General features: G+C 38.5%; 1 protein-coding gene across 1 annotated transcript; it reads left to right on the forward strand.

Moving 5' to 3' along the window:
• The first annotated feature begins 9,799 nt into the window (after positions 1 to 9,799).
• On the forward strand, positions 9,800 to 10,798 carry LOC133311928 (uncharacterized). Its single transcript, XM_061513063.1, has one exon. It carries the CDS (start codon positions 9,800 to 9,802, stop codon positions 10,796 to 10,798), a length of 999 nt encoding a protein of 332 aa, XP_061369047.1.
• The last annotated feature ends 2,056 nt before the right edge of the window (positions 10,799 to 12,854 follow it).

Below are 12,854 nucleotides of genomic sequence, written 5' to 3' on the forward strand. Positions count from 1 at the left end.
ATGTTTCCAAATGGGTTGAGGCTATAGCTACACCAACCAATGATTCCAGGGTGGTGATCGCTTTTCTGAGAAAGAATATATTTTCAAGATTTGGAGTCCCTAGAGCTATCATTAGTGATGGGGGCACTCATTTTGATAATAGGATGGTGGAGTATGCTTTGGCTAAGTATGGAGTGAGGCACAAAATAAGCACTCCATATCACCCACAGACTTGTGGTCAGGTTGAGATTTCCAACAGGGAATTGAAGAGAATATTGGAGAAGACTGTTGGGAATGCTAGGACCCAGTGGTCCAAGAAACTTGATGACACCTTATGGGCATACAGGACCGCTTTCAAAACTCCTATTGGGATGTCTCCATTTCAGTTGCTGTTTGGAAAAGCATGCCATTTGCCAGTTGGATTGGAGCACAAGGCTTTGTGGGCTGTGAGATATCTGAATTTTGATTCCAAAGCAGCGGGACATAAAAGATTATTACAACTGGATGAATTGGATGAGTTTTGTTTGTCTGCTTATGACAGTGCCAGTTTGTATAAGGAGAAGACAAAGTTATGGCATGATAGGAAGATCACACCTAGAGACTTCAAGGTGGGGGATCAAGTACTTCTGTTCAATTCCAGGTTGAAGCTGTTCCCAGGGAAGTTAAAGTCTAGATGGTCTGGACCGTTTGTGGTAAAGGATATGAAACCATATGGGGCTGTAGAAATCAGTTCTTTGGATTCGGACAGAAGTTTTACAGTCAATGGTCAACGATTGAAGTTATATGTTGGAAGTGCTGTGGATAGGCAACTACTGACAGTTGCTCTATTAGAGGTAAAATAGATCATAACCGTCAGGCTCGTGACGTTAAACAAGCGCTGAGTGGGAGGCAACCCACTGTACTAGGTATGTAATTCCATGTTCATACCATATTCATAAGAGGAAGAAGAAAAGGGAATTTTTTTTTTGAAAAATCAAAGAGAAATTTTTTGCTATGTGCTGGGCGCTAAAATGTCAACCATGACCGTTTTAGCGTCCCCAGAGTTCCATCATTATGAAACTCTCTGGTTGTGCGCGCTAAGACGTTCATTATGAGCGTTTTAGCGTTCACTGACAACACCAATCCATGCACTCTGGCCAACAGCGCTAAAACGCTAAGTCTTACCGTTTTAGCGCTGTGCTGCACAAAGTGTGTATTTTTCTCTGGACAAGGACGCTAAAACGCAGGTAAGCCAACGTTTTAGCGCCCTGTCACTAATTCGATATAACAGAGTTCCTCTTCTCTTTTCCTCTTCCATACTTATACTCTGCCTCTGTTTTCCATAACGCATCCCTTATCTCCCATTGTGTATCATCCATCTTCGTAGCTTCTTCCCTATCTTCTCATCAACATCAAGGTATGTAACTCATCTCAATTCCCTCCATCACTTATCATATCTGAAGCATGCAAATTTTGGGCATTTTCTAGGGCATTCACATTGTTTGTAATTCATACTTTTGATCAAAATTCCCCATATCAGTTCTGATTTAGTTTTATCTGGAATTGAACTTTTGGAATTGGACAACAAATCCATGATATGTAATACACACACACAAGGTGTTTGAAACATTTGGCACTAAAACGCTCATTTTTAGCGCCCGTCCATTTTTACACACATTTGTGTAGGCGACCAAGGCCCTGTACAAAATTGAGGGTCTACATTATGGCATTGTCGGGTTGTAATTCATACATGTTTTGCTCAAAATTCCCCACTACAAGAAAAGGAAAATTGGATTCATGATATGTAATTGTTTGACATTTGGAATTTTCTCTTGTTGCGAGCACGTCTTCTCCTTCTCAACCAGTGAAGAAGCGAGCACAAGGAGGAGATACTGAAGCTGAGCTTACCCCACAGTTTGATGCTCACTTTTGGAAAAGAGAGGAACATGAAAAAAGGTATACTGACAAGACTTCCAAGAGGCCATTTGTTAGAGAAAGAAAATTTGTTCTAGAACAGGATGAATATCCTCAGTTTCAGTCTCAGCTGAAGACCAGGGATTGGGCAACTTTTGGAAGAATACTGGGTGATAGCAGTCCTAACATAGCAAGGGAATTCTTTGCTAATGCATTTAATGAAGATCAAGGAGGCCAGAGGACCTTCACTAGCTGGGTGAGGGGAAAGAAAGTGAAGTATGATGCTCACACTATCCAAAAGCTGCTGAAGATAAGGTTCTGTGACTATATCCACAATGCCAGTTGTGAGTTCATGAGAAACTGGCGGAATATTGAAATTCCACCAAGGAGGAGTGACCCAAACTTTGACACCTGGACCCAACCAGGCAGAGGTTATCCTGAAGAGAGCTGTCCTGATTCACACTATCATGACAAGGGCGAAGGTGGAACTTCCTATTCTCCTTCAGGACAGCATTTATGATATGGCTCACTCTGACAGTGACTCTGCTGCTTTGGGTCACTGTTCCTTGATTCAGTTGCTTTGTCAGAAAGCTGGTGTAGATGTTACTGATAATGGGGCACCAACTAAATTGCACCCTACAATTGATGCCGCCATGATTACAAAGCAATTGAAGATAGGAGGAGGGGAGGTCACAGGATTGACTCCTGGTAGGAAATCTACAACTCAGAGTGATGATGAAATTGAAGAAAGGCTAAGGACAGGGGAGCAATGGATGGTGAACACTGACTTCCGAATGAGACATTTGCGCAGGCGTCTCCGGTTTATGCAGTCCAGCCAGCACTCATTTCAGATATACATGGTGACGATGTTGAAATCTATATGTGAGGCTCAGGGCTTGGATGTTATTGATTATCAGCCTGCTGTATACCCTCATTCTGATGAGGAAGAAGCCTTTGAGGCAATGGCCCGGACTCACTATGCTGATCATGTGGATGGAGCTGCGCCTACTGATGGTGCTACATCTTCTCATGCTGCACCCACTCCAGAGAGACAGCCTGGTGTTGATGCTACTACCACAGAGACCACTGTTGCTGCTGCTGCTGCTGATGCTGGTGCTATGGATGAGGACAGGGGTGTTGATCCTGAGTACAACCCCTTGCCTACTGTTGATCCAGGATCATATTTGGTGTTTAGTGATGATGACGAGTCCACTGATTAGACTTCTCATTTTGTTTTTATACATTTTCTGTTTTATGGTTTTATTTTGGATATTTTTAGTTGATTGTGGTATTATTTTCATTTTGTATATTTGTTAGTACATTGAGATTCTCTGTTTGAATGATGCACTTTAAAATAGTACTGATGCTATTTGTTGATATGTGTATGTGTTTCAGAATTTGTCAACTGCTTTTTAGATTTAAATTAGTTGCTGGGGACAGCAACGTTTAAATCTGGGAATGGGGTGTGAATGAATGACATGTGAATGAATGACATGATTATGGTGGAATCACACAGTTGATGATGACACACAGTTGATGAGCCACAAACAGGGAAACATCTCAATCCTTTCTTTTAAAATTCTTGTGAATATAGTTTAGGTAGTTTAGGAAGTGTTTTATATGTACAAAGGTTGGATTTAGAGTTGAGATGATGTGAATTTTATGAGGATAGGATGATCAAAGTTTTACATGATGGATTAAACATTTGTTGATGCAATTTGAAATCCCTGCATATGTGCTAAATGATATGTTTGCATGACTCATGTTATGTGAGGAGTAGAGAGATCAGGTTGGTGTATATAGAGGAATTCAAGCATGCACTCTGAACTGTGAGACATTGAGCCTATACAGAAAATTTTTTGTTCAGAGAGCACTTCACTGTATGAGTAACTCTAGAACTTGCCCTGTTTCTAACTTGAAATAGTTCATGGTTTGTAAAGTAGAGCTCATTGAGACATTTTTCTTTTGAACCAAATTTTCTTATTGTATGGAAGCCTTAAGCCAGAATTTTTGTGATAAAATTAAGAGCCCTGCACTTATTCCAGATCCTAAATTTTCAGATTATGTGTTCAGATAAGGGGTAAGGAGGAAGGCTCTGTAGGAAAGGTGTTTCTGCAATGAAAAAAAATATTAAGTGTTAAGTGTTGGAAATTTGGAGAAAAAGAAGAATGCAATAAAAAAAAAAAAAAAAAAGAGAGGGAAATGAGGAAGTAAAGGCACAAAGTGCTTGGTTTGGAAAAGGAAAAGAAAAAGGAAATGAGGAAAAAGGGAAATCAAAACAACACAAAGTGTTGAAAGTTGGAAGAAAAGGAGGAAGGAAGTTCAAGAAAAAGAAAAGTTGTAGAAAAGGTGGTGAAAAGAGCAAATGAAAAGGAAGAAGAGAATGAGAAGGATTAAGGAGTACATAGAAAAATTCACTAGTGATCCTCCTCTTATCTGAATCTGATCCATTTATCTAACCTTCTGCAACATCAAATCCTACCTTTAGCCAACTACATGTCAAGCCATTTTTCCTTCTTCTATACAGAATCCTATTCTTAGTCAAGTCATACTACCAAAGCCTCTTTTGTTCTGCTTATGAATCACTGTAACTATGGAAAGTGAGAAGATGGGCAAGCTTATAGTAGTTTGAGTGCAGTGGAGATTGAGTGATGAGTACACCCTTAGACACTAGAGTGCAAGAGAGTTTATTCTCACAATTTTTGAGAAGTTCCAAGTGAGGGGGTGTTTTGTGTTGAAGGTCTCTGCATTTCATCTTACTGATCTGTTGAAAGTCATTGTAATGAGGTTAAGCAAGTCATAGTAAAAGATAGATTGCTGGGTTGTTAGATTGTATCTTGGAAAGTTGATCTGTCATATTTCAATCCAACCTCATAAATTTCATGTGTAAAGAATCTCAAGTCTTTCTCTGTCTTTAAAGTTATTGCTGAGGACAGCAATATTCAAATCTGGGAATTGTGATGAACCCTTAGTTCATCATGGTTTTTAGCAGGAATTAGGATCAAATTGTGTGATTAAATGATGAAAAACAAGGTTAATGTCCTAAGATGTCCTCAATTACAAGTTCAAGAGCTTTATTGGAAATTTGTATGATTCTTGTAGGAAAAGCAAGCTTGAAAGACAACTGGAGAAGGAAGAAGATTCTGGAGCTCAAGAGGAGAAAAATTGCCTAAGTGTTGAGCGCTAAAACGTCCACACTGAGCGTTTTAGCGCCCTGTTACAGGAAGAGGCCAAAACTTGCTGGCGATGAGCGCTAAAACGTCCACACAGAGCGTTTTAGCGCGCTGCTACTGTAACATCCCACGTAATTAGGAATATATATATAAATATATGTCGTTATTTAAATTACTACGAGAGTTATGGAAATTATGTTAAATTCGAATCATGTGCATTACATGCTGTGATTTCAGATTATATGACTCTTAGTATAGAATTAGTATTGAGGTAGGAATTATTGCATTATGAGGATAGATGAGACTTTATTTTAGGCATGTGGAATTTTATTAAAGAGTATAGGTATAATTAATTGTAACAAATAGAATGTTTAATAATGTTTGCCAAATGTGAGGACTCATTAACTAATGGGCTGACCTTAAAACAACCTAAAACATTGGACTTATACTAGTTGGACTCTCATCACTTGTGTAGGCCGACGGCCCATGTGGCTTGGGGAAGAATAGATTCAGCCCAACTTCCAACTATCTTAATTCTATCATAGTAATCCAATGAGGCCAAGCATGTGCGTCACCTATCCTCCTTTTTGTTTGCATGAATGTCAAATGGAAAATCCTATCCTTGTCTCTCCCTAATAATGCGCTTAGGGTAGAGAATAAGAGACCAAAAAAATAAATAAATAAATAAATAATTCTGATTTGGTTCCTAATAAATAAAACAAGTCAGCCACTCCTCCTTCCCTCATCACATGCGTATAAATAAGCTAAAAAGCTGACTTTACTTGCTATCTTATACAAACTAACCCAGCCTTTTCCTCCATGCATCCAATAAGTTTCCATGAGTCAGCCTGCATGTAAATTAAGTGGGCAGAATTGCCACCCACTTCCCACCTATGGAACGCAAAAGAGAGAGGGGTGCCAATGAAGAATTCTGGTCCCTGTACCATTTTTAAATCAGCTTCTCGAACCCTCACCTCCATCCCTTGAGCGCTGATATTGAAGAAGAATAGGTTGAGACTTGCTATATTAAAACAGTAACAGACCAAACGCTACCACCTTTTTTTTTCCTCCCTAAACCGTGAGTGGAAAATACACCAAAGAAACACAAAAGTTTTGCATCACCATTCTCCATTCCTTGACCGTGCAGAACCGTGAGAAACATACAAGGAGAAATCACCAAATTGCATCTTGTTACACCTACTCGTTCATCTCAAAACCGTGGAACCTCTTGAGGAATTTCCAAGCCTCTAATACAATTTCTCTCCTCCATTCCCTTGGCTGTGCGTCCTTATTCCAAGAGGTAAAGTGTGCCTCTGTTTCTCTACTCAATCTTTTGGACGAAGGAGACATTTCATTGTATGTATATAATGACTTAAGCTGATTTTTCCTCTTCTAACTCTTGCGCGCGGTCACCATTTAGACGTGTGGAGCTGCTGTTTCGTGGAGCTTGGAAGGAAGCAGTGTCACTCCTTGTTCTATTCGATTTTCTTGTGTGCTGCAAGAGAGGTCAGCACAAACGTAGAACCTCCTCTCTTTATATTTCTAGACCGTGAAGCATGTTAGGAATGTAGTTTCCGTTTATTTATTCCTTTTGATTCTGCCGTGTTCGGTACCCTTGGACTCAAGTATGAAGACATAAAGAAAAGCAACGTCGGAATAACCTTATCATAAATGTTGGGGTTGTTGGTGGTGTTATAAAGTAAAAGAATAAAACATCATGTTTGGACCCCCTTTAGAGCGCACTTAATATGGAGTAAATGTGATAGTATTAATTATCTTAAATGTTGGTTTAGATGATATCTTAAAAAACGTTATGTAACAATGCGATTTGAATAGCATACTTAAGCCATGTAGCGCACCATGTATGAAGTGTTTGGGTGTTTGGATAAGTTATCTTTCATGCTTTGTTGGGATAAGAATCAAATCTGCCAAATGAAATTGTCATGAGCTAGGTCCTTTCTGATTTAAAGTACAGCATGTCGTTAGGCTGCCTTCCACACATTTTGGTCTTGCAAGCTAAAATTCTGCATACACGTCGTAAGTTCCTTATGTACCTAAAATAAATTCTGTTTGGTCAACCTAGATGTGCTCTAAGCTTCAAATAAATTAGAAATACAGCATGCTTAGACTCCCTTAAAGCGCACAGTACATGGATTAGTGGAGCTTTAGAATAAATTACCCGTGATGCTTTGATTAGATAAAACGCATTCTGTCTTGGTAAAACCTAATTTGGACTAGGTCCCTCTTGAATTAAAAATACAACATGACAACTAGGTCCTCCTTTGCGCACACCATGAGTAGAGAAACAGAAAATTTTATGAATAAAGTCTTGAATAATTTTTGTGTCCAAACCGATTCTGCCTTGGTTGGAAATCTTAATAAATTCTTGCTGTTAAACGTTGGTAAAGATTAAATTAAAGTCAGAATATATTTTTGGGAAAAGAACCATGATGGCCGAATGGGTTCAAGAGTCTTAAAACTTGGAAGATTATTGGTAACTCTTAGGAATAGCTTGGGACGTATTCTGATTTGTTCCACTTGTCAATTAGGTGCGCAAAACCATTGAGAATTTGGACTATTTCGCTGCTGTTTGGTAAATTTAATTGTGACGCGCGAGGTAAGTGTCTGGTGGCATTACCTTCTGTGACTGCTAGCTAGTACATGGATTGTGAATTGTTGCTCTCATGCTTTGGATTTAAATTCTATATGCGTCACCCGCATTCTGTTCATGGATATACTATGCTGAATCTAAATTCTGTATGCGTTATTCGCATTCTGTTTTGGAAAATAATTGTTATACAGCATTCTGATATTGGAAATCCATGGGATATGTTATATGAAATACTACTTTGTCATGCATACTCATATCATAATTTTAGACTGTTGCTTTGTGTGCGGACCATTACATAACATTCATGCATAAATTTCATGCTGGATTCTAAATTAAAAATAATTATGAAAAGTAAGCATACGTTTTGAGCACGCATCATATAGGCATACCCCGGTACCAGGGTTCTGGGACACTTGGCTTCAGTCCGCTTAGGTATAGTTGGAGCCCTTCTGAGGAGTCACCAGGATTCTCCACTGTTCTGTTAGTGATACGTGCACAATAGTGCTATGAACGTACACTTCTGGTGTGATATACGCAATATGATATTATGTTAGTGATACGTGCACCGTAGTGCTATGAACGTACACTTCTGGCGTTATATACGCACTTTGATCATGATTAGTATTTGATGGATCTGAACTGATGATGCGACTGTTTTGTAATTCTGTATCTGGTTAGTACTGTTGCATTTGGTTTTGTTATCACACTACTGGGATTTTTCTCACCCCTTTGGGGCTGCTATTTTTATAAAATGGCAGGAGGACGGAAGAACATTTGAAGACATGATTATATGGACATTTTGCTGTTATGTGCTGCTGTTTGAACAATTGCTGTTACTGTTTGACTGTTGGATGACTGTATAAATATTTTGAGAGGTTGGATTATTTTTTACGCATGATTTAGTTACTGTTTTGAGACTTTCTAATTAGTTAGTACCTTGGATAATTCTGAAAACGTTTTGCGGAAATAACTTTTGAACGTTTATTTTAAGTGCTGGTTTTTTTTTAGAAAACTGATTTTGCGAGCACTTTGCAAGTTGTCGTTCTGGGGCTACAGACCTCCGAATGAGGCATAATTTATATGCACGTAAAGCCCCAGATGTGTACTTTCAGATTATGTACAAATTATGTTCAAACTAGGTAAGCACGACTTATTATGATTTTTGCAAGTCAGCAGGTTTTTAGAAAAATACACTGAATTCGCGAGCACCTTGCGAGTTCTGTTTCGTGGGGCTATTCACTTCCGAATCGCTTATAATTTATATGTACGCGAAGCCCCGGATGTCTAGTTTCTCCGTAGCATTAAATATTTTTTTAAGCTGTTGAACTTGATTTTATACAGATTTTATAAGTTAGCAAGGTTTTCTGAAAAGTTTAGAAATTTCAGCAAGCAGTTTTTTTCTTGAAATTACCACTGTTTCATAAGAAATTTAATTTCACTCTAAGGTTTTTAATGAAGAATTAAACCTGAAACTTTTAAATTGGATAAGCTTTCATTTTAAGTTTTTAAAAATTGAGTTCTTTACCGCTCCCACTCTAATACGATTTAGAAAACAACTCTCTTGGATGCATACAAGAGAGGATGTTACACTAATTGGTATCAGAGCAGTTTTGATTCATGGTTTTTGTTTGTTTGACTGTTGAATTTTTGCTGTTTGTACTTGTTTGCTGACTTGTCTGTTGTTTGCAATTAATTGCAATTGACTGTTTGAGTGCTTATTGGTTATTGTATGACTACATGCTGAATTGTTTGAGATATAGTATTGTTTCAACTAGATTGTGAGAATTATTTGTGGACTACTATATGTTAAAATTGCGCTACTGAACATTTTGATGTTTAGTATGACTGTCTAAATTGACTGTTGAATTATTTACTGATTGCTGTGTTGTTGCTGCTTGAATATAACTGTTAAACTGTCTGCTGGCTGCATCATGTTATTTGTTTAAGATATGTGACTGATAAGTATCGAACTATCCCTGTTAGTTGCAATAGATGTACTAAAAAGTTAAGTTTATATAGCAATAGGAACAGATGTATTGCCAACTTATCTGATTAGAACACGAGTACCTACTTGGAATTGCTGTCATTTATATCTTGCGGTGAGTCTGATCAGCTCATGTCATGATATTGTGAGTGCAGAAACATGGCAGGTACCCGCGGTTCCACTCAGGGAAGAACAAGCAATGCACCTGATGAACTCATTACTACGGTTTGGGGGTTGGCCACGTTTGTCCAGAACATGAGCCAAGAATGGCGAGAATATCGGCAACAGAACCCGAACCAACCCCAAATGCCCGACAATGCTGAGGAAATTTCCCGACGGAGGTTGAAAGACTTCCGCAACTTCCAACCACCTACATTGGAAGGTGGAGATGACCCTGAGGCTGCAGCAAGATGGCTGCAGATGATCGAGCACATATTCGAGCGAATGGGATGTCCAGAGGAACAGAAGACCGACTACGCCTTATACCAGCTGATGAGAGAAGCTTTGACTTGGTGGACCGGTGCGAGGGCTCTGCTGCGAGCTCAAAATGTTGATCTGACTTGGGCCGTGTTCAGACGAGTCTTCCTAGACAAGTATTTTCCGAAGGCTATGAGAAGAATGAAGCACACTGAGCTGCTATCACTAAGGCAGGACAACATGACTGTCAATGAATACATTACTACATTTGGGCAGCTGATGGAATATGCCAACTTTGATCGGAACATCTATGACGAGGAATGGCAGATTGAGAAATTTGAAAGCGGACTACATCCAGAGATCCGTAAGCTCATCCTGACTTCTGCAAACCGTACACTTCCAGAATTAATCAATCAGAGTCGGCAAGCGGAAGGCATTATCAACGAAGCAAAGAATATGTTCGAGCAACTAGTACAGCCACCGGGAGGAAGCAAAGACGGCCGTTTCTTCAGAAGGAATACCGGAATGAACAAAGGCACTGGCCCGCAAATGCAAGCTCGAACTGGAAATTTCAAGAGGAATAATGCTCCTGGTCAATCATCAACCGGACGACAGAGTTCCAATGCTTGTGCTACGTGTGGAAAGTATCATTCTGGAGTCTGCCGGCGCGAGAACAACTTATGCTACAGGTGTGGACAGTCGGGACACTTTGTTTCTGATTGCCCCCATAATCCTAATTGACCCCCTACCCAAACTAGAGTGTTCACTCTTGATGCAAATGAAGCTCAGAAACATCCAAACTTGATCCGAGGTAATGTAATTTTGAATGGTCATCCCCTTTCTGTTATCATGATTCTGGAACATTAAGTTCTTTATTGCATGGCACACTGCAATTGGACTAGGTCTCACCCCAACTCCTTTACCTTATGAGTTGAAAAAAAAAAAAAAAAATTCCTACTTCTACTGAAGGATCTTGTACCGTATCATAAATCTGTAGTGGTTATATTCCACGATTAGAGAACAGCTTTACAAACCCTTAAGGAGATTCACTCAGAAATTCTCGCAATTAGTACAGCCTCTTACCCGTCTCACTCGGAAGAATATACCTTTTGAGTGGACTGATACTTGTGAAGAATGTTTCATGGAACTCAAAGAGATAAGGAAATAGTCCATAATTTGGTTGGTATCCTAATCTTGTTAAGTACATTGTAAAAGGATAGACTTGGTTACTTTGGACTTAGAGAATCTTAGACAATAGCTACAGAATAAAGGAACAAGTTTAATACTTTTGGGAGCATGACAAATAGAAGTAGTACCTTGGAATCCTGGTATCCCTAATTATGCCCTTAATTCCGCTGCATAGATGGAACCTTATTAGAAGTGCCCTCTAAACCCTAAGCTTTAGACAAAAGTACTATTCATCAATGTAATTCCTTTTTCGCAAGTTAGTGGCCAGTATTGTGTTGATAACTTAGTTATGCCGCTAAATTTTTATACCACAATAGTGATGGACTAAGATCCTTAGAAAATAAGAACATTTAATGAAATTCGGGTAGTGATGAAATCCGATAATTTTACGAATACTCTCCTACATTGTAAATTGGAATATGATGCGTTCTGTTCTACTTACTCGATTTCCTATAGATTATTAAATTGTGAAATTCCACCCATGATGTTTTTCAAGTCAGGTAATTAATTGTGAGGTGCTTACTGAGTTGAAATCTGTCATAGGAAAGGAATAAATAGGGAATGGATAAAATTCTAAATGGTAACATGTAAGCTGAAAAAAAAAAGAAAAAAAAAGAAAAAGAAAAGAAAATAATAAATAAATAAATAAATATTCTCGACCATACCAATAAAATTTTTTGTTACATATTGTTTGAGGAATATGTCAGGTACAAGTTAGTGGTAAAGCCCTGAGTCTCAGTATGGTTTAGGGATAATTGGAGTCCTCGTGGATTAAGATTATATATTGGTTTCACTTCGTCACAGTTGCAATGTGAATTGATGTGGTTTAAAGAGAACCAGACAATTGTGTGCTTACGATGATGATTAGGGAAGTTTTTATCTTTTCTGTATGAGTATGATTTATTTATGATATCCTGAGTTAATTAATGATTTTGATAGCTGCCTGGCCGTATGCGATATAAAGTCTTGCATAATTGCATGTGGGGTTGGCATTTGCCTTGAGTAGTTAACGGAATTGGTAGGACGAAGTTTGGGGACAAACTTCAAATTTGGTGAGGAGAGTGTAACATCCCACGTAATTAGGAATATATATATAAATATATGTCGTTATTTAAATTACTACGAGAGTTATGGAAATTATGTTAAATTCGAATCATGTGCATTACATGCTGTGATTTCAGATTATATGACTCTTAGTATAGAATTAGTATTGAGGTAGGAATTATTGCATTATGAGGATAGATGAGACTTTATTTTAGGCATGTGGAATTTTATTAAAGAGTATAGGTATAATTAATTGTAACAAATAGAATGTTTAATAATGTTTGCCAAATGTGAGGACTCATTAACTAATGGGCTGACCTTAAAACAACCTAAAACATTGGACTTATACTAGTTGGACTCTCATCACTTGTGTAGGCCGACGACCCATGTGGCTTGGGGAAGAATAGATTCAGCCCAACTTCCAACTATCTTAATTCTATCATAGTAATCCAATGAGGCCAAGCATGTGCGCCACCTATCCTCCTTTTTGTTTGCATGAATGTCAAATGGAAAATCCTATCCTTGTCTCTCCCCAATAATGCGCTTAGGGTAGAGAATAAGAGAC

Source organism: Gastrolobium bilobum, unplaced genomic scaffold, assembly GCF_033153095.1.
Source record: "Gastrolobium bilobum isolate Gb01-03AN ecotype WA unplaced genomic scaffold, APGP_CSIRO_Gbil_v1 utg5533, whole genome shotgun sequence".
NCBI lineage: Eukaryota > Viridiplantae > Streptophyta > Magnoliopsida > Fabales > Fabaceae > Gastrolobium > Gastrolobium bilobum.